The sequence below is a fragment of the Manis javanica genome, chromosome 2 (genome assembly GCF_040802235.1).
Source record: "Manis javanica isolate MJ-LG chromosome 2, MJ_LKY, whole genome shotgun sequence".
In the NCBI taxonomy this organism is placed as follows: Eukaryota; Metazoa; Chordata; class Mammalia; order Pholidota; family Manidae; genus Manis; species Manis javanica.
Genome location: NC_133157.1, coordinates 53,145,138 through 53,165,000, shown reverse-complemented (window position 1 = coordinate 53,165,000; position 19,863 = coordinate 53,145,138). Strand labels below are relative to the sequence as shown.

General features: G+C 35.3%; 1 protein-coding gene across 14 annotated transcripts in view; it reads right to left on the bottom strand.

Moving 5' to 3' along the window:
• Positions 1-19,863, bottom strand: part of NFIB (nuclear factor I B) — a 419,383-nt gene that overhangs the window by 1,584 nt on the left and 397,936 nt on the right. For 9 of the 14 annotated variants that reach the window (XM_073228498.1, XM_073228499.1, XM_073228500.1 and 6 more), the window contains 2 exons: positions 18,257-18,345; positions 1-4,895 (listed from right to left, as the gene is read on the bottom strand). The exon at positions 1-4,895 is cut by the window's left edge and continues 1,584 nt beyond it. In XM_073228498.1, the coding sequence (XP_073084599.1) occupies positions 4,766-4,895; positions 18,257-18,345 (219 nt within the window). In that variant the 3' untranslated portion in view covers positions 1-4,765. The remainder of the gene's footprint in view (positions 4,896-18,256; positions 18,346-19,863) is intronic. The other 5 variants (XM_073228504.1, XM_073228505.1, XM_073228506.1 and 2 more) reach the window with 1 other exon arrangement.

The following is a 19,863-nucleotide window of genomic DNA, read 5'->3' as shown; positions in this document are numbered from 1 at the left end:
TTGAGCTTTTACAATTGAACTTGAATAGCCTGCACATTACAAAAAAGAAAAAAAGTGTTCTATAGAAACCCAATTTTTTAAAGTCCAGGAAGCATGCAGCTGGTTAATGTTAACAAAAGACCTTGACAGGAACATGTAAACTATATTGAATGTCATGCTTGGGGCCTATCTGCCAGCAATATTGTAGAGTTGTTTCATCAAAAATGAATACTGTACACTGAATATGGGATAACTTTCTGCAGCCTTCATCGTTTCACACAGTACATAGATTGTGAATCGAGTTAAAGAACATGTCCTGGTGTCTTACCGCTGAAGATGTCCCTGTGCAATCTCTTTTGTTGAGTCCTTATGAAGCTACAAGTCACAAATCCAAGATTCTGCTCCCTGAGGACACGTTATGTGAGACATAGCACTGTTTTCATTCTGCCTATCCTGAATGCTCTGTGAAACTTACCCTTAAATACCATCACGTAACAATCACAAAAACTTTTGCTAAAGGCCGTATATACTAATAAAAAGACAGTGGTGCTTCCGACATTCTGAAATGCTCTGAAAACCAACTTTTCCAATACTAAATACAACAAAATAACCTTCATAAAATATAACTTTCTCCATTTACACTTTTTTAAAGGATTAGTATCCTATGCTTTTCAAGCACAGGAATCTGTGAAATAACTCCTAACATGGACAGATTTTTTTTTAATACATAACTTAAGAGCCTAGAGAGTTTTAACTCAAGTCCAGGCTCTAAACAAGGAATATTCTTGTTTACTTTAAAAATGGAAACAACATATAGTTCCATTATAATTGTTAAAAAGTTAGCTTTACAAACATGGGAATTTTAATTTAAAAAAAAATTCTTAACAAAACTATACAGTGTACAAATTACTGTCTACAAGGTAGGCGATTCGTTAAGAAGACCTTTCGCTCTTCTTGCTACTTGCAGCTTCACAGATTCATTCACATATTTTTTTTAAATGGAGCTGCCCACCTGAACATTACCCCATAACTATATTGCTATAATTAAGATTTTTGCCATGTCTTTATGTACAGTCTCCTTCACTGCCTTTTATTTATTTATTTTCCCTTAGACAAGCCTCAAACGCCCATGTCACTCCAGAGGAAACACTTCAGAGGCACTGTGAGTGGTGGGGCTGCAAAGCAACACAACAGAAGCCCAACAGTGCCAGGAACCAGGGGCTGGAGACACTGCCCCCTACTGATGCCCATGGGTGACCTTCACCATACTGAAGCTCTGCAGTTCTGGGTAAGGGAGGGGCATGCAAGACCTGCAAACATGGGGCCCTTAGTCAGAATATACTTCCTGGTAAAAGAGGAGGAGGCTGAAAAATGGATTTGAGATTCTATCTATAGTAGTATTTTTAATAGTTTTCTCTCAAAAGGAAAGGAGAAAAAAAAATGACTAAAATTTAAAAAAAAGCAACACTTGAACTAGGCCTTTGTATTCAAGAGGCAGGCAAGAATACCCACAGTGTATAACTTACTTAGCTAAAATTGCTCGTTCACTGGCAAAGGAGAGAGCGAATCTGCCCTTAAAAAATACTGCGTGTCCTGTGAAGTTGGTTTGTTCACCTACTAGGTCAAAGATACACAAAGAGCTTGGCTGAGATGATCTGTTTTCTACCAGGGCAAGTATCACAGAAATGACTGGACTTACTTTTGAACTTGCCTGCTGGATCCTGCTGTGCTATTCAGCATTTGGGCTATCAAACTGAATGGGATAATCAAATACAATTCTCAGGCCCATAAACATTGTTCTAAAGTATTCATTATTAAATGATATGACGTGAGAACAATGGATAGTTTATTTTATTAGGCCATGGCCTGGGGGAAGGAGGTCAGGGGGCTCCTCAAGACAGCCCACCATGTGTCACTAATCCTGAAAGATTTTCCTTCTGGTAATGAATTCCCTCACTGGGACTGGAGCAGAGGAAGAGCAAAATAAAACCAGCCTCCAGTCACCCTCTAGCCCTCAGGGAAAACTAAATCAAATATATATCGAGAGACCACCCCTTAAAAAAAATCCCATCAGCATCTAATGGGCTTAATTCGCCCACAGGAAAAGTAATTTCTTAAAACTCTTGATTTCCCTTCTGCTCTGGTTCTCGGTTTAAAAGGGCAGGTAAAACGAAAACAAGATTTAATTTTTTGTTCCTTAAAAATTGAACTTTGATTTTAATCTGTAAGTCCAAATACATTTGATAATAACAAACCTCTGTTCAATCTTCCGGAAGTATTAAAAAAAATTTAAAGCACACTGCCATCCTTTGAAGTAGTGAGTCGTAGATAAGTCATACACTATCACTAATGAAATGAAATCAGTGGGGAAGAGAAGCGGTGGGCAGAGAATGGGGGCACTCCCTCCAGCTAGGATGATGCCTCTGCAGGAGAAAGGCTCCTCAGTATTACACTCCCAAGCGGGGAGGCATCCGCTATGCAGCTAGTTCACTAAATACCTTTGCCAAATATGAGACAGGCTCACTCTCCACTGTGGATCCGGAACGTCCCAGAAAAACTACCACCACCAACAAAAAGAAAAAGCTAAAACAGTTTATGTTAAGCCAAGTCTGCCTCCAGGAGAATCTGTGGTGTTCACTTGTTCTTACTATTTCGGCTGTTGTGAAAACCAGAAATGAGTTCAGCTTGCACCCCAGGTGGGAAGCTAGAGAAGGGGAACCTGTGTCAGCTGAAGCTTGTCACAGTAGGCAGAACAGTCGCTTTGCAGCCCAGGCCCATCTCAGGGTGCACTGCTTCACAGCTACACTGTAAAGTGTTAAAAATCCTCCCACCCACCCCAGAATATATATATATGTATATTAAAAAAAATCCCCTGTCCATCTCTCAGTACACAAAAGGACCTCATCACACTGCAAAAATAGCAGTACCCACTTTGGTCAATTAAAACAAACAAACAAACAAAAAAAAGCATACATTATTTTTTTTAAATCTGTGTACTTACCTATAATAACCAATACAGCTAAAAGCACTACCTACATAGGCAAAACTTGGTATTGCATAATTCGTATAAATTTGAACCCCCTCCCCCCCAAATATTAATTGGAAGATGAAAAACATGAAAGGTTAATAGAAAAAACACCAAAATACTGAAAATATTGCTGGTCGATTACAATTTTTAAGCGGCAACTATACACAGCCATGATATGCTTTATAAATGTGAGATAAAGGTATACTGTCTAAAAAATCCATGATGTCACACATTTTTCTTCGTCTGGAGTACAAAATATTTTGTCATAAAAATGGTAAAGATTTAAAATGATAATAAATGCAGCAAAACAAGTGTAGTGATGTCACTTTTTTGTGTTTTTTTTTTTGTTTTTTTCCTTTTTGTTTTTTAGATTTCAAGGCAAGGCACGTAATGTGGACATTATATCTTCGTGCAAATTAGGATTACTGGAAATAGTATTTTCAATTAAAATTTTAAGAGACATAGAGGCAAAATGTGTCTGCCCATGCACACTACAGATCTGTCAATACAAGAAGTTCGTGGAACAAGGCTAATGTCTGAAAGCACCATGCAAGTTTTCAGCACCCTGATGGCGTTTGTTTTCTCAAGAGTGCGTTTTTATGTCCTACACCCTGGCGTTCCCAGTTTGTAAACTGTAAGCTTTACCCTTGTGACATGGATTTGCCTGCCTCTTTGTCTCTGTAATGCAGATTTTATAGAACCTTTTGTATACCCTATGGGTTCTTGATGCAACCAGTAATTTTAAATAAATAAATTCTACCTCCTAGGAGGCTGCAGCTAAACTGACGTAAGTGCTGTGTTTTCATTAACTTTTTTCTTCTCAAGCACATGATTTGTCTTGATTTAATGCCTTTTTAATGCCCTCAAAAACTGAGGGGAAAATAAATTCGTTTCAAAATTATTTTAAATTCTTTTTAATCCCCTCAATTTAGAGTCCAAGGGCTGAAGGACTTATAATCATGGTTCCCCTTTAGATATAAATTTATAAATTGCACTTGCCTCTGTTAAGTGTTTCTTTTGTGGGGAAAATATTATATTAATTTTTACTGTTGCATGCAGAGATAACACTTCACCTACATAGAGGCATTTCTTCCATAGAGCCTTTGTGTTCAAACTGTTTTTTTTTCTTTTTTTCTTTTTTACATTTTTTTTCTTTTTTTCTTTTATTTTTTAGATTTCAAACTGGGTTACACACTGGAAAAGGCTGGGTTAAGGGCCAGAATTTAATAAATCTGTACTGATAACTAAAGGCTACAGAGATTTTATATATCTTTTTTTAACTTTTAGAAATCAGAGTGCTTATAAAATGGCTGGCTCATGGCTCTGTCACCCAGCACCTCTGATGCCGCCTCCTAGCCTTCGTTGGTGAGATAACCAGGAATAGTGATTCCATGCGTAAACAACAAGAATACTAAACCAATAAAACTAGCTTATCATGCAAATATTAAGGCATCTAGAAAGTCAGTTAAAATATATTGTCATAGAGACAGAACATCTATTTCCCAGCGGACTTCATGTAACAAAGGCTACGTTGCAGGGCTGTGATCTACCGTCAGTGAAATATCATCGACCCTTTGATGTCATTACAGTTTCAACCTTAAGGGAATTAGTGATTGTAAGTGCTGCAATTGCTGGTCTATTATCTTCTTTCTTCAGGTTCTTTCCTTTCTCCCTTTTTTGTTTGTTTTGTTTTGTCCAGTCTTCCTCTTTTCCATTTTTTTTAAAATTTCTTAAACTATTGTTGTATTTCATTTTCCCTCAGTTGCTTGTTTCTGCTTGAAGGAAAGGTTCTCCGATTATGTTCAAACCATAATTTTGGACATTTGCCGGTAGGATGGGTGTCCTATTTGATACTTGGAAAGGAACCAGGCTAGCCCAGGTACCAGGACTGTTGACAGGAGAGGGGTGGGAGGCAGGGAAGAGAAAAAGAAAAAATACAATGTTAAAAACTACAATATTAGAAATCTAAATTCTATAGGCATCAAATGACTACTATAACTTTTTGCAATATTACAGTAAAACATGAGATCACTGTGCTAAATTATAAATACTATACATATATACACTACATCATCTTATTTCTTTCATGGAAGGTAAGACTAGTAAAAGGCAGGAAAACCTTGAATTGGGCTCCTATACAACTGTTGAACTCAAATTGACTGAACATATTCTTCCTAACATATTGGACCTGCTTTGTGTAAATACAATATGATTTTTTTTTGTCCAAAAAAGAAAAAAGTAAGTAAAAGGAAAGCAGCAAACTTAAAATGGTACCAATATAGTTTGCTGGTTTTATTCTGATCTGTTTTTATTTTTAATTCACAAGCACATCAGTGATAAGATGGGTTTCAGTTTTTCACCTGATTATTGGTTGAATAAAACTGGAAGCTGTAATGAAAGATATTCTTTTCCCTCACAATAAGAAAAACTACAATTTGCAGGAAGGCCAGTGCATGATAAGTAATTTGAAATGCTGACACTAGAAGCCTGGGCGTTCATTCCCTGAGCCTCCCCATCAGCAATGATAGCACCTCTGGTACTGGGGTGTTTGGGGGTGTTGGGCGAGTGCTGGAGGGAGTAGATGAGGTTCTTATTCCTTTCCAACCAATGCTAATTTCACCTATGTTGGATTTGGAGCTGTTTTAAAAAAAAGTTTGAGAAAGAGTTCTCTAATTGCTCCTGGCATCATCTCTCATTAAAAAGGTATCATAAGGACAAAAAGAAGAGCAGATCTGCATATCACAAAACAACCCCATACCACACGTTTGGGGATGTACCTAAGCATCTATATTGTTTGTTTCAACACTCAATTTGGAATGAATGCCAGCTAACTAACAGCTGCATAAATAATCATAAACCAAGAAACCATCAAACTGACAATTCCATACCCAGTGTTGTCATAGTCTGGCACAGAGACACAATTTCAATGCTTAAAAATTTAGTATCCTTTTCTTTACTTTTGGAACCACGGGGTAAGATGGATACTATTTGTGTAGCTTTCAATCTAGACAGCCTCATTTTTTCATATTTGGATTCCGAAGGTTTAAAAAAAATGAAAAAAACTATGGAATATTAACCTGAAGGAACAATTTTGTCCAAAAGAGACGGAGAAAAAGCTTGGACTAGAAAAAAAGACTTTGATACATAATTTTTTTTTACTCTGTGTGATACCTCCAAACAAAATGTGGCTTATTACTACATGTCTAGGTACAGATTTCTGAGTTAATATTTGAACAGAAAAAATTCACAATGACCTTTTATGCTCAAAGTATTCTATCCTTAGACCATGAGCTTCATGATAGCAAGGTGCCTTTCTCTTTTTGCTCTACATCTAATATTGTACCTAGCACATGGTAGATGTTCAATAAATTTCTGGATAAGCAAACATCACTTTTAATGTTCCAAATCATACTCAACTATATATTTTTAAAAACCATTGCTCCTAATCACATATTTGCATGAATACATTATGATATGGACCCCTATAAAAAGAAAGCAGACCTCTCTGCACTTGAAATTAGAAATATTTAGCATTAGCAAAAATTAACTATGCAGGAATAATCAAATAACAATTCAAATGAAGAATATTCAAACTAAAAAGATATGCCTTCATCATCTGATGAAAAATTAATTGTAAAATATAAGATCTGTTAATGAAATCTTTTCTAAGAGGCTTAATTGTTTTCATATGTTTCTTTCTTCCCACACGTCTTCAACAATTATTTCTGTGCTTTGCACCATCAATTGGAAAGAAGAGTACATAATGAAATCATGAAATTTATTTTCCGTCCAGCTGTACATCCACTACACTTGCTTACACTGTACTATTATTGCATTTATTACTTCATATCATTATTATCTGTACCTATGGTTATCTTAGTGACTGAAAGGTAAGCTCTGTAAAGAAAATGATGTTGCCTTAACAATCCTTATAGAATCTGGCCATGGCAGATGCTAATTATTTCCTATCAGAACAAATTATAAAAACGGATATACATTATTTTCAACCTGAACTAGCAAGCACGTATGAAAAACAAGAAGACTTGCTCAAATTGATAAACCTTAATAGTAAAAGACATGTCAACAGTAAGCAAACTGCTTTGCAAAAACAAGAGTCCAAAATTAAATGGGCTCTAGAAAGTCATTTGGAGATTACATACTTGAGGAAAATAAAGTATATCTTAATGATTGAAAAGAGATGTAACTCCTTAAATGGAGACATCTACCTACTAATGGCAGAAAAGACGTAATTCAGCATCTATTTTGCAATAACTTTCTCACTCAGTTCTTTAGAAGAGACATGTATTATTTTTCTTTGGAAAATGCTTCATAGAAATAAATTGATGCTTGTGACTAAAAGGACTCTTGCTGCAGAATACCTAACAAATTCAACATAGATGTTTATTTAAACCTTTCAAATCTCCCATCCTACATTATGACCATGTCAAAGTTGCAATGTACAATATATTTGTCAATATTGTTTATGAACCTTTAGGGAGAAATAAATCTCAAACATTAACACTCTGCAGACCCTATATATGAGTTTTACAAGTCTCTTATTGCCAATTTGTAGGGTAAGTTTAGCACAGACATTTTTTAGGGCTTTTTGGTAGTCCCATTGAAAAAAATCTGATAAAACTAATTCAAAGATTATGAACACCATAAAAAAATGTTTGATCATACAAAATAACCTAGATCATTTAATTTTAGTTAAAGACAATGCTTAAAGTGCATAGTTTTTTGGTGTAAAAAGTTAACAGTGCTTCTTACATATCTCATTCTCTCTTTATAAATCAATGCCAATGATTACCAGTATGGATAAAATAAACACACATATTCATATATATCTACATATACAGACTATGTATATGTAAAGTGCTTAAGAATTTTCATTCATAATGGAATGAGAATTATATGGATAACCATATAGTATCTGTGCCTTTGTCTAGTAAGAGATGTGAGAGCATAATTGAAAGATTTCAAAATACTCAAGGTCACAATAAGCCACTTCAGCAATGTATACTCAAGCATGCATTTACTTTGTTTTCATTGCATTTTCCATTGTCAATCACTGTGCTTTTTTTTTAGGCAAACAGAATATGAGCATGACTAAAAGCTGAAATCACATCTTTAGAAAACATATACAGTCTATACATTAAAAAAGAAAAGAAAAGAAGTACTTGGGGAAAAATCAGGTACAAAAAAAAATTACAAAAGATTTTGATGGTACATTAACACAAAGAAGAATTCACTCTAGTGTCTTCTACTCTATGTATATATTTCATTATAAACAAAATAAATAAAATTTAAGTCAAAATTCTAACAAAGAAAATGTCTGACCACGAATAATATTTTCACATTATTCTAACCAAACATATGGTGTGACTGCCCCCAAAAGAGAAGCAAAGTATTTGGACCTTAAGATGCGTTAATGATAGGTGATGGTCCTGCTTCATTTTATACTGAGTAGACTGCCACTGGAGCACTGAGTCTCTTTCTGGCATCAGTTCTTAAGAAAATAAATGCTATGGAATTTCTCTGGTGAAGAACTCACCAAATGACCTCATCTGAGGAATAACTAAAGGGAGAAAGGGAAGACATGACATAGAGTTGGAAAGAAATGTAGACTTCTGTATGGTCCAGCCAGAAAGAGTTCACATACTTCCAGAAGATAGCCATACTGAGGTCCTACTATGAACAAGGCACCATTCCAGGTGCTTTACACATGCTACATCTTTTCTCAATAAACTCTTGAAATTGACTTCATTATCCCCATTTCACAGATAAGAAAAATTGAGGCTTAAGCTTGCCCAAAGTTACTTGCATGGCCCTCAGAAATGAATCAGTTCTGTCTGATTCCCATGGCCATTTATAGCTATATTATACTTCTTTCCTGGAAAGTCAGACATTGACACATTTGAAATAACTTTTGAACAGCGTTTTCTGAATGCATTTGTATTTGCTTCAGGAGATAGTGAATTTCCCATACCTACACAGCCAGATCATAACCCAGCTAATATTGCAACAGATTTGTGCACAGAGTATGTGATTGGTTTGGGTGATCAAAAAACTTTGAAACCTGACATACCTATCTCCTCTGAAAACAAATCTAGTTGAAGCTGTATTAGAGTGAATTTATGGTGAGGATTAAGGAGGAAGAAGATGCCTGCTTATTCCTTTTAAAAATGATATACTATATATTTCTTATCCTGGATAAATTGGATAAAATAGTTGGTCTTTGCATCTACGAGGAGTAAATTGACTCTATATCTTTCAATGAAAGAAAGAGAGAAAATTGCTCTGGACAAATCATTGATGGTTTTTCTTTTTTAAATTACACATTCTGTGACTCTGCCTCCTAGGTCAAAAAGGATTTGGCCCTTAGGTTTTAACTCAGTAACCACACAAAAACCATAGGATGCCAAATAAACATTGTTGAATAAGGAACCAAACAAATGAGGTCAAAGGTTACACTTCAACTATTAGTCTTCAAATAAGAGCAATTTAAAGACTGGCAAAATTCATTTCTTACTAGCCTGTGTCTATCTGATAATGGGTTAATGGGTTGGGCAACCTGTTTGCCAAACATTTTATAAAGGGCCAAAGTATCCAGTATACTAATGATTTTTAGGGGAATAATAATATTGCCAATTCAGATTTTTACATACTAACTTAATCATAAGACTACCATATTTTCTTCAAAGATATTAAGTACTCTTTCAAGAAGCTTAAAAAAATTATAGAAATGAAGCACAAAGAATTGTATATATTCAGACTTACTTCAACTGTACCAGTAGACATGTTATAGATGATAATAAAAATAAACAATGGCCCAGAAAGCGTGTAAAATAAATTAAATAGACATCTTAATATAAAAGGATTTGTCCTTAATTCCTATTCACCTGTTTCAAGTATTTGAGGAATAAGGCAAAAGTTTTTTACTTCCTTGACTAACACTCCTAATTTTATTGCCACCATATGAACACACAGGTATTAGTATTTCTCCCAAAATGCACAATAAACAGCTTTCCCTTGAAGAGCTAAAATCTACCTGGAGAAACCAATCAAGGGCAGCCTAATTAGATATTAAGTCAGAAACCGTGCCATCCTGTGTTGTAGAGGTGTGCATTGGGAATTGCTGCTTACTTTATTATAACACAAAAGCCACAGACTGCATCTTATGAAAAAATGCTCTCTCAGGCTACTGGAAGAATAGAATATATTACTATATGCCAAGAATATACTTAAGAATTTATTAATGTATTAGAACAGAGAAAATGATAATATAATAGTTGCTAGCACTCATATAGTGTGTGTTGTCAGGCACTGTTCCATGTGCTAGACCTACTTTACAGCTTACAATTCTCATACTAAATCTATGAGTAGAGTTAACTGAATTATTATTCTAATTTTACAGATGAGGAAACCAAAGGTCAGAAGCTAAGTGTCTTGTCCAACTCATGTTGCTATGAAGTTATGGAAGCCAGAATGTGAACTCCAGCAGTGTGGTGATAGGATCTGTATTCTTACCCATTACACTTCACCTTCTTCCTCTTTTGTGAAACATACTTTGCTTTTATCACTGGACAAGAATTTAAATTATCCCTGAATTGTATAAGAGATTTTATGAATTAAGGTGCATATCAGTTAGACACACTGAAATTCCCACAGAGGTCTAACTCTTCAGTCCAAATTTCAACACAAAGAACTGTTTGCTTTATCCAATTCCTGATTCTTTCCAGCTGAACACAATATTTGCCATTGTTTATGTACATACAGATGTATGTCAACAATTGGCTTGTTGAGCTCCACTTCAGATGAAGCTAAACCAGAAAGGGGAAATACACAGAATGCTTTACACAGATCTTGGGTTTCTTCGATTTATTTCCTCCATTTTTAAGGATCATTACTGCCATCTGAATGATCCTATTTGCATGCAAGATGATTTCTAATGATTATTACTATTTGTAATAATCTGTATCAGAAAGCTCCCCGGCCAGCTCTTACCTGAACTGCTAAGTACTCTTGTGGGCTCTCTGGGAAACACCAAATATCATAAACTGCAGGTGGCTCATGGAATTATTCTAACTGCAAGCAATAGTACTTCACAGTAATGAAAGAGGAACGTATTTGTTTCTTAACTAAGTAGGTAAATAGCCTTCTTTATTGCTACTCCTTGGGGACCAACGATTTTAGAAATAACATATCAAAATAGGAGGCCATCAAAGCTCATTAATTTATATTCAGTTCTTTCAGATGTGTCTTTTTATTGGGTCATGCTGGATTGAAGGTTAACTTTACCATGTGTGAGGATGAGCACTTTCTAAGTAAAATCATGGCACAGTCCAGTGAAATATTTTATCTAATGAAAAGTGCTAGGCAAGAAGAGCCCTTAATGTATGGGACCACTGCAGCTAAATATTAAGAGTGCTCATTATGATTACTGTACTTTTGGTAAAGAGCTTTTACAAAATCCTAAAAGACTCTTCAACAGAGCAATCTATATACTTAAAAGCAATAAAAACTTATTCCCTTATGTTTACACATAAGAAAAGTACTCTTCCCCTAACTAGGCCAAATTAAGTAGATTTTTTAAGAATTACGTTTGATATTTTTCATGTTTTAGAACTGAAAATGAAAGATAAGAGAATTATTATGAAATGACTAACTAAATAAAACAGTACACACACATATATACATAACAACTTAGCTGTGGGAGGTTTCAGCCAATTAAAAAATGCAGAATGATCAGACTCTGTGTAGTTACTTGATTTCCTCCCACAGACTGTACCTCAGCAGAGAGCTCTACATGTGGATTCCCATCCTCTTCCCTAGTCTGTATTCCTCTCTATCCCTGGGTTCCTTTTCAATGCTGTTGTTACAAGTGCTACAGTTGCCCCTATTAGCATATGTGAGTCTTCAACAGCACACAAAATTCTCTACAAAAATAGTGCTTTTTACTAGAGAAAATCACCTAAGGCATACTAAATTAAACAGAAATTAAAGTTTTATACAAAAGCAAAAAGCAATTCTTTCCCAAATGATTTTCAAAGAAAAAAATCAGTGTCGTTTGTACAGTTTCACCTCTAAATGACAAAATTTTTATGTATGAGAACTCTGAAACATACAATCACAAATGATTAAGGAAGTGAATACGTTTTTGCATTATGCCTGCTACTCCGCTCACATGTGCAAATAAACTTCCTTCACATGAACAAAAGGAAAGAATGATTGCAACTTTCTACAATCTCTGAATATTCAAAATTTGGGTTCTTCCATTTCTGGAACTTAAATAGCCTTTTCTCTTTTCTTTCGTCACTTGTTATTATGTTTCCTATTATGGTTACTCACTCATACGCTTTGTGATTGAGTAAATATGACTACAAATTCAGTATTCACCGAAACAGCATTAGCAAACATAAGAATTGTTAAGGTACGTTAATAAACGACGTGTTGGCTGCTGATGGAGCTGAATTCTTCTGGACATAATACATACGTGAATATGGCACTTTACATAAAACATCTTCAAATAAAGTCAGTGTTTAATATGCCTCTCTCATCACAAAGGGTTAATCAGCAAGGTTAACATTTGGGAATTTTCTGAATCATGCTCCTCCCTCTCCTGTAGAGCAGCCAAAAATCATCTGACAGGAAACATAAGATTAAGTTTGTCCTACCTAAGTGAACAAAGAGTGCTCTGAACAGGCCACCGGTGTGCTGCAGAGCGGGAACTTTTCTAATCCTCCTGGAATCGGCAGTGCTGCTCAGAAAATATCACGGAAAAAGTTGTTTTCTTCCCTCTAACGTCTTGTCTCTGGGTCATGTCATTTTGGTCACACTGCAGACCCTGCTGCTTCTCCCATAAAGGTTAACTTAAAGCTCCAAACATAATCATGTGGAAAATGGACATTATTGATTCCTATGGTCCATTGTTTCCCTATCCTAAGTCCCTGAAGTTCAAGTTCAATCTGGAATTACATCATGTCTGGTTTCTCCTGGTTACCAGACGGCTTGAGACGTGACCACAGCTACAGAAAAAACAAACAGCCTTCTTCACGCTTCGGCTCCCCTATCGATTCAAACGTAAACTTTTTTCTTTCTCTCAAGTATGCTTCAAGTATGGAGCATGGTTAATTTAGAGATTAAGTTCCAAATTAGATTATCTAATGGCATCTTAATGGATTGCTGACCCATTTCCTGTGGGATGGCAGCATGCAAGTCTGGCTGGAATACAATTAATTTCTTAGGAAGTGTTCTGAAGAGTTTCCTAGATAAAAAGGAAACGTTGTGTTGTGCAAATGTTTCTTTATAAATGGAGAAAGTTAGGCAAAACTATAACAAATCCCCAGCCAGATCACAGATATTGCACGTGTGTGAACACCATATCAAGATCATTTTTAAGAATGGCAATATTTTTATTTTTTATCTCATGACAGGTGCAGATCATGTTGAGAAGAATGGAGTAATTCATTTAAAAAGAATATTTAAATACAAAAAGCAACATTAGTTAGCAGCACCCTTACCAAACAATGGTCATGTGCAATTTTGGATTTTGCAGTTTTCCTCCCTGAACCAATGATTCTTCCATTCATCTACCTTATCAGCATTTCTATCATAGTCCCAGAGTGGTGCTAGGGGCCCAGAATGGTGTGTAAAAAGTTGAACATTTTGAACACACTCTAGAGCTGACAGCTGAAAAGGAAATTCAGCACTCTGAGAATAAAGCTCCCCCCAGGAACTCCAGGAACAACCCAGCTGTTGAACCGTAGTTATGTGTCAAGATAACAAACTGAAAGCAGGAAATGCTAACCTAGTAAATTCGTAGGGATGGTCTAAGTGTAATGTTGAAATAAAAGTTAACTCTTAATATTGCCTAAGGACCAGACACATACTGTCCACATAGTCATACAGGCACCATATGTGTGTGCACGTACACACACACACATGCACACACATATATGTACACACATGCATGTACACATACCTGTATGCACACATGACACACATACACCATATATGTATATAGACACATCTTTGTGCATACACACATGAGGTTTGCAACCCAATATTAAAGATTATTTTTGTTTAAATATTCTTTCTTAAGTTGTGGAGGACATATTTTACAAAGACAATTTTATGGACAAAGCAAGAATAATGGTAACCAGTTGAGGATTGTGCTATGCAAACAGGATTATATGTATGAAATGAGGGCTCTTACTCCTTCCTTTTTGCCCTCCCTCTCCTGACCAACCAGATCCAAATAATCTTTACTGGCTGCTAAATTTCTCCTGGGAAATCAAGCAACTCTCTAGAATTGCAGTAATAAACGACAATTTCTTACAAAAACATGTGTAAAGTAACTACAGAATGAAGTATTCAACTCATAGAAAGGAACTGCTAACACATGTAACATGGAAAATAGCTGATAAAAGTCTCTTTGGTGCCATTCAATTATGGCATCAACAGAAACACAGAAATCCTTCCAATTACTTCAGTAAAATCTTCATTTATTCATTATTTCAGAGGCTGAGCAAATGGTTCGTGTAAACATATCCTTCAGTAACACGCGCATGTTTATTTTAGCCATCTGAAGACTTCTTCTATGTTTATATAAGCCATCAGACACATACAGCCACTCACTTGTGGCTTTGCCTTTTCTTGAAAGGGGTGAAAGGAGAGAAGAAGGAATCAAACAATAAATCCAGTTTCTCTTTTGCACAAAGCATTCCCTCCAGTGTTTCAAAATAACTTATGTTTATATTATTCTTGGATTGTTCTCCAGGTTTCTTTTCATTCAATTATATTGCTCGTTCATATTTGATAGCACAAGCTATGTTCTGGCTATAGCTTCCAAAAAGAAAGCCCGTTAGGGAGTTAACTGCTGTATTTGTTTATATCCACATAACTCACATATGCACCAGTGTAATTTGTCCACATTGGAGGACAAAGCACAGACACAACAGTACCCTCATGAGCAGCATAAGCAACTCATCACCCACTACCCTCCAAGAGCTGAGCCCGTCCTGACTCATACAGAAGTGGGCCCTTCACCAAAGCTTTCACTCTGGGTTAAGTACAGTACCCGAGGGACGTCTGGATGAGAGAGAAAAATTCACCTTTTCAAGGTGCAAGCAACCCCCCCGCCCACACACACACACATATATACACACAGGGCTCACACAATTCTAAAGTCAAAACAGCAAAACACCTTCAGGGTTGCAACCTAATAAGTCTGTGAACACTTCCCAAAAGAGTCAGCTTTGGTTTCCAAGGGAATGTTTAGCCGTTGGGGCTGGGGTGGAGGTGTGGGGATTCGGGGGGAGTGAGTGGGTAGGTGGGTGGGGACCCAGCAAGGGAGGAGCTGGGGAAAATCTTCCAGATTTGCTTATTCTTGCACAGCTCCCTCGGCGCTGACCTTTCCAATCCCGAAAAAGGAACTGTGTTTGAATTGAACTGAAGCACCTCCACGGAAGGCTGGGTGTACAGCAGAAAAGGGGGCGACTGTGGACGAGTGATTGTGCGAGGAAAGGAATGGTAACAAACAACAATCAAAACCAAGTAAAACAGAGCAAAGCTAAAACACAAAGCAAAACCAAAACACCTCCTGTGTTCTGTCCTTTGCTACTAAAGCGTCTCCAGGGATTTGCCTTTTGTCAACAACAAAAAGCAACAACCACAACGAAAATAACCTGGTGGTTCCTTTCTTCCATTAGGACAAAGGCAAGTTACTTAATGCTCTGATTGAATACATGTACACTTCTCAGATATTTTCAGTTTCTTTAGATAATTTTAAAGTTGTAGCAGTGCCCTGAAGACTTCAGATGTCTGGTAACCTGCCTTAAAAGTAAGAGTGCTACATGTATGATTTCCTTTTACAATATCCTTTTTAGAAAAAAAAAGAAATATCAAGTGTCGTAAATAACCACACTGCACAAACGATAAACCATGAATAAATCATGAAGGTGCTTTGCAACAGACACAGCCTATTTGTATCATCAAATACAGACTCTGCTTGTGCCTGTTTTCAAAAACTATAACAAGGCAATGCAAATTTACTGTCTTATTTGAGCATATTTACTCTGAACTGTATAATAGTTAAAATCTAAGAACTTGGAGTGTCTGTGTCACTTGCACAGCATACGGGACAGCCCACCACAGACTGAATAAATACCTGTTAATGCAGGAACATGATGCCTGCTCTTATCAATTACATGCCTTCTGAGTCATGATAAAAAGGAATGAAACAAAGCAAAAGCCACTTTTCATAGCACTAAGGTTGTTCTGTCTGTCATTATCTATTAATCAAAAATTTTTACTATTCTTGAGAAGGGGAAAAGAGAAAGTAATCTTAGCTAAGTAAATTCTGAGTTTTTTGGGACTTTTTTTGACTTGCAATTACCACGCCAATTTCTCTCTACGAAGGACACGTGGAACATGAACAGTGCTCTCCGAAGACCTAAGTTTAGTCATCCTATCAGTTCACTCCAGTACCTGTGTTCTGTGGTGATTCATTGTCCACTCACCTTTTCTTTGGGGGAGGTGTCAACTTTTGATTAAAAAATTACTAGAAACTAGGTGTGGCTATACTTTAAATCTCCAATAATTTATGTATTTATTTGGCTTTAACCTTCATTAGAAATGCTATTGTATTTTAAATAAGTAAATATCATTCAGTAATCCACAGATTTGGAAGTTTACACAGCTATAGCCACATTTAAAAACACAAGTACACATCATCTCATTTGCAGTTCTTATAAACATGGTAAAGGTCTGTGTGCAGATATGGGCCATTTTGCTAACTGATTGAGTATCGTATATGAGGAAGCTATTGAATAAAATTAAATCCAAACATGGTGTTATCAAATTCAAGTAATTTAATTCAAAAATATTTATTAAGACTATTTAAAAGATATTTACATTGAATTTAATTAAGGATATTATTAAGACTGTTTAAAAATGATTCTTTCACTGAACTTATCTTCTTTTTGAGACGTATCTATTATCTCTTTTCCAAATGGAGGAAATTATATAAAAAATGGAAAAGAATCAAAATATGTAAAAATGTATACATCATAAAGCAGATATTATACCAATCTTTAAAAAGATGAAAAATCATATTGTGTTCATTTTGGGTGGTGACTTAATAAAAACTCATCAAGGTTTAAAAATAGAATACAACTAATTTTCTTAGTCTTTGCCTGAGTATAATTGGACATTTTACTCATTTAATTCTTCTGAAGTCTCCTCTTGAGCAGATTCTATCAAGCAGTATGGAGAAAGTCAGTCCACTGGCCACTGATAACCTGAGTATGTACTATCAACACAGGCATTTTCAGCAGTTGATTACAATCATAGCAGGATTGGAAAATTATGTTTGGCTTAATTTTGGTGAACTCTTTATGGGATTGCCTCCCTCTCTTCCATAAATTTGTTCTCTTATGTATGATTATACCATGAATTTTAATTATTTGACTCGTCAATTTGACACAATTTTCTCTTTATTAAAATAATACATACGAAGCTGACTTAGCATGACTTCCTTCCTAAAACCAACACATGAGACATTATCGAAACTAGTTTTGAAAATGAAGTTTTAGAATCATTTTCTCAACCAATTGAATAAAGTCCCTTCTCAATGATTCACATCAATGTACAAACAGAAGTTCAAACTTTATTTAAACCAAATTCCTTCTCCACCTATTGATTTCAGCACTCTTCCTACTCCAAAATTTAGGAGTGCTACTATTAGTAGATAAATTGACTAATTTGAAATTTTTCTTCTAGCTTTTCCTCTCTGACGGGAACAAATGAATAGTAAAACGGCTTAAAGTTAGTAGTAGAGGAAATAGCTGAAATGAGAAGAATTTATAATGTGAAAACCCAATGCTTTAATCCTCACATAACTAAAAAAAATCCTCCCTAAAACTGTGATTTCATTTTTCAGGTCCTAAAATCTAAGTGTCAAGTCTCTCCCTTCCCCCATACCACTCAAAAAATATTATAAAGGGTTTAAAACACTCGACAGTACTTAGAAATTCCAATGATCAGTGAGCATATGCTATAGTTCCAAATTAATAGAAAGCTGCATTTACAAAAGAAATAAAGGAGGAGGGTAGGGAAAGAGGGATGCTATAGCCAAAACATCTAAATTTTTAACATATATTTTCTGCAAAGCTAGTTAAAAACAAACACTATAGCTCATGTAATTTTTAGGTGTAAGTGTAGGGTTGGAAATAATTAAAATGTTACCTTTGCCAAGTAATTCCCAATGTTTCCTCACTGGTACTGGGGTATAAATGCCTGCCGTTTTGATTCATGGTCCAGTCACAAATCCTCAGCTGTCAATTGAAACCTAGCAGTCAGATATGGATCGAGCAGTACTACAGTTTTTAGTATTTAAATGAACACATGCAAACTAGTACTGTACACGGCATTAACCTTACTTTCCCAAGAGGCAACTTAAAGAAAAAAAAAAGCAAAAGAAAACCTTACTCTGAAAAGCAAAATTCCTAGATTCTTTTTTAGAAAAAGCTATTGTAATATGCTTCTCTATTAAATAAAGCATACAAGAGAATTGAGTGCTTAGAACATAACAATTAGCCATTATTAGAGTACAAACTGAGCTGAAATAAAAGCAAACGTTAATGTTCAATAGAGAGATATATTTTAGAAAGAGAATTTAAAAGCTCTTTTTATGCATCATACCAAATAATCTGTACTGAGTAAAATAATCAATAACTTTAAGCATGCAGTTTGCAAAACATAGAAGACATGCAGTTTAGAGGAGAAAGGCCCCACCTTATAAACATTCTAACTTGTGTTTATAGATATCAAGGTAGTCAGTTTTAAATGTTTTCTAATTTGATTTTAGTCAAAGTGGCATTTTTTTTTAAAGTTGATAAGAATTTCTACTCTTATTTTAAACTTGGAGTAATGGCATTTAAAATACTTCACCACATCTGAATAGAGAGAAGAATGTTCTGAATATAAGCTGAAACAAATTCTTCCCAGATCTCCAAATCATCAGCTCTGCCCTTCAGAGACTGTTCGAGTAACCCTATCCAGCTCTGTTTGGTTAACAGCTGCCCTATAGTGCTAGCAGATTTATTGAAAAGATATATTGCTTATTTTTATGCTTAAAAAAGTAAACTTATCTGGCTTTGGGGAAAAAAAGAATACTAGAAAATTATGGTTTTTAATCTTTAGATAGCCATGCTGTAAATTAACTGCATCTTGCATTGAAAAGATCACTTATTCACAGCCATCCCCCAAGTCTTGTTTGCTACTTTTCAGTGAGTATTTCTAGATGATGATTGGAGCCAAAGTGCCTTTAAATGTATGATAAATTATTTTAATCTTTTCTTATAATGTTATGGCTTAAAAAATTGGCTGTTAAGAATCTTTACTTTTCCTGTTAGAGTCTCAAGTTTCTACACACATTAAGTAACAGTGATTCTGGAGTTTTAGAATAATCATTATTGCTCATTTTCCTATAAATCTACAGAGGCTCCAAAAATACCTCCTAAAATTTCCAAAACATGTGCTGTCGTTTTATTGGTATCTCAAGTAAAAGCAATTTTGAAAAGAGCTAAAAAATTTCTCTTAATGTAGGTAGATAAATAAATTGACTGATAGTTATATAGATTCTACATATGTCATAAAGAAGTCATAAAGCAGTAAAGAAATTAAATTAGAATTTAAAAAATTCTTAAAATTGATCATCATGCTTGCATAATGGAGAAGATGTATACTTGATTAGCTCTAAATAACACAGATAACAAATTTATGACAAGACTTAAAAAGTTCTCAAAATGGATCATCTACAATGCAGAAATGCAATGTAATAGGGTGATCTG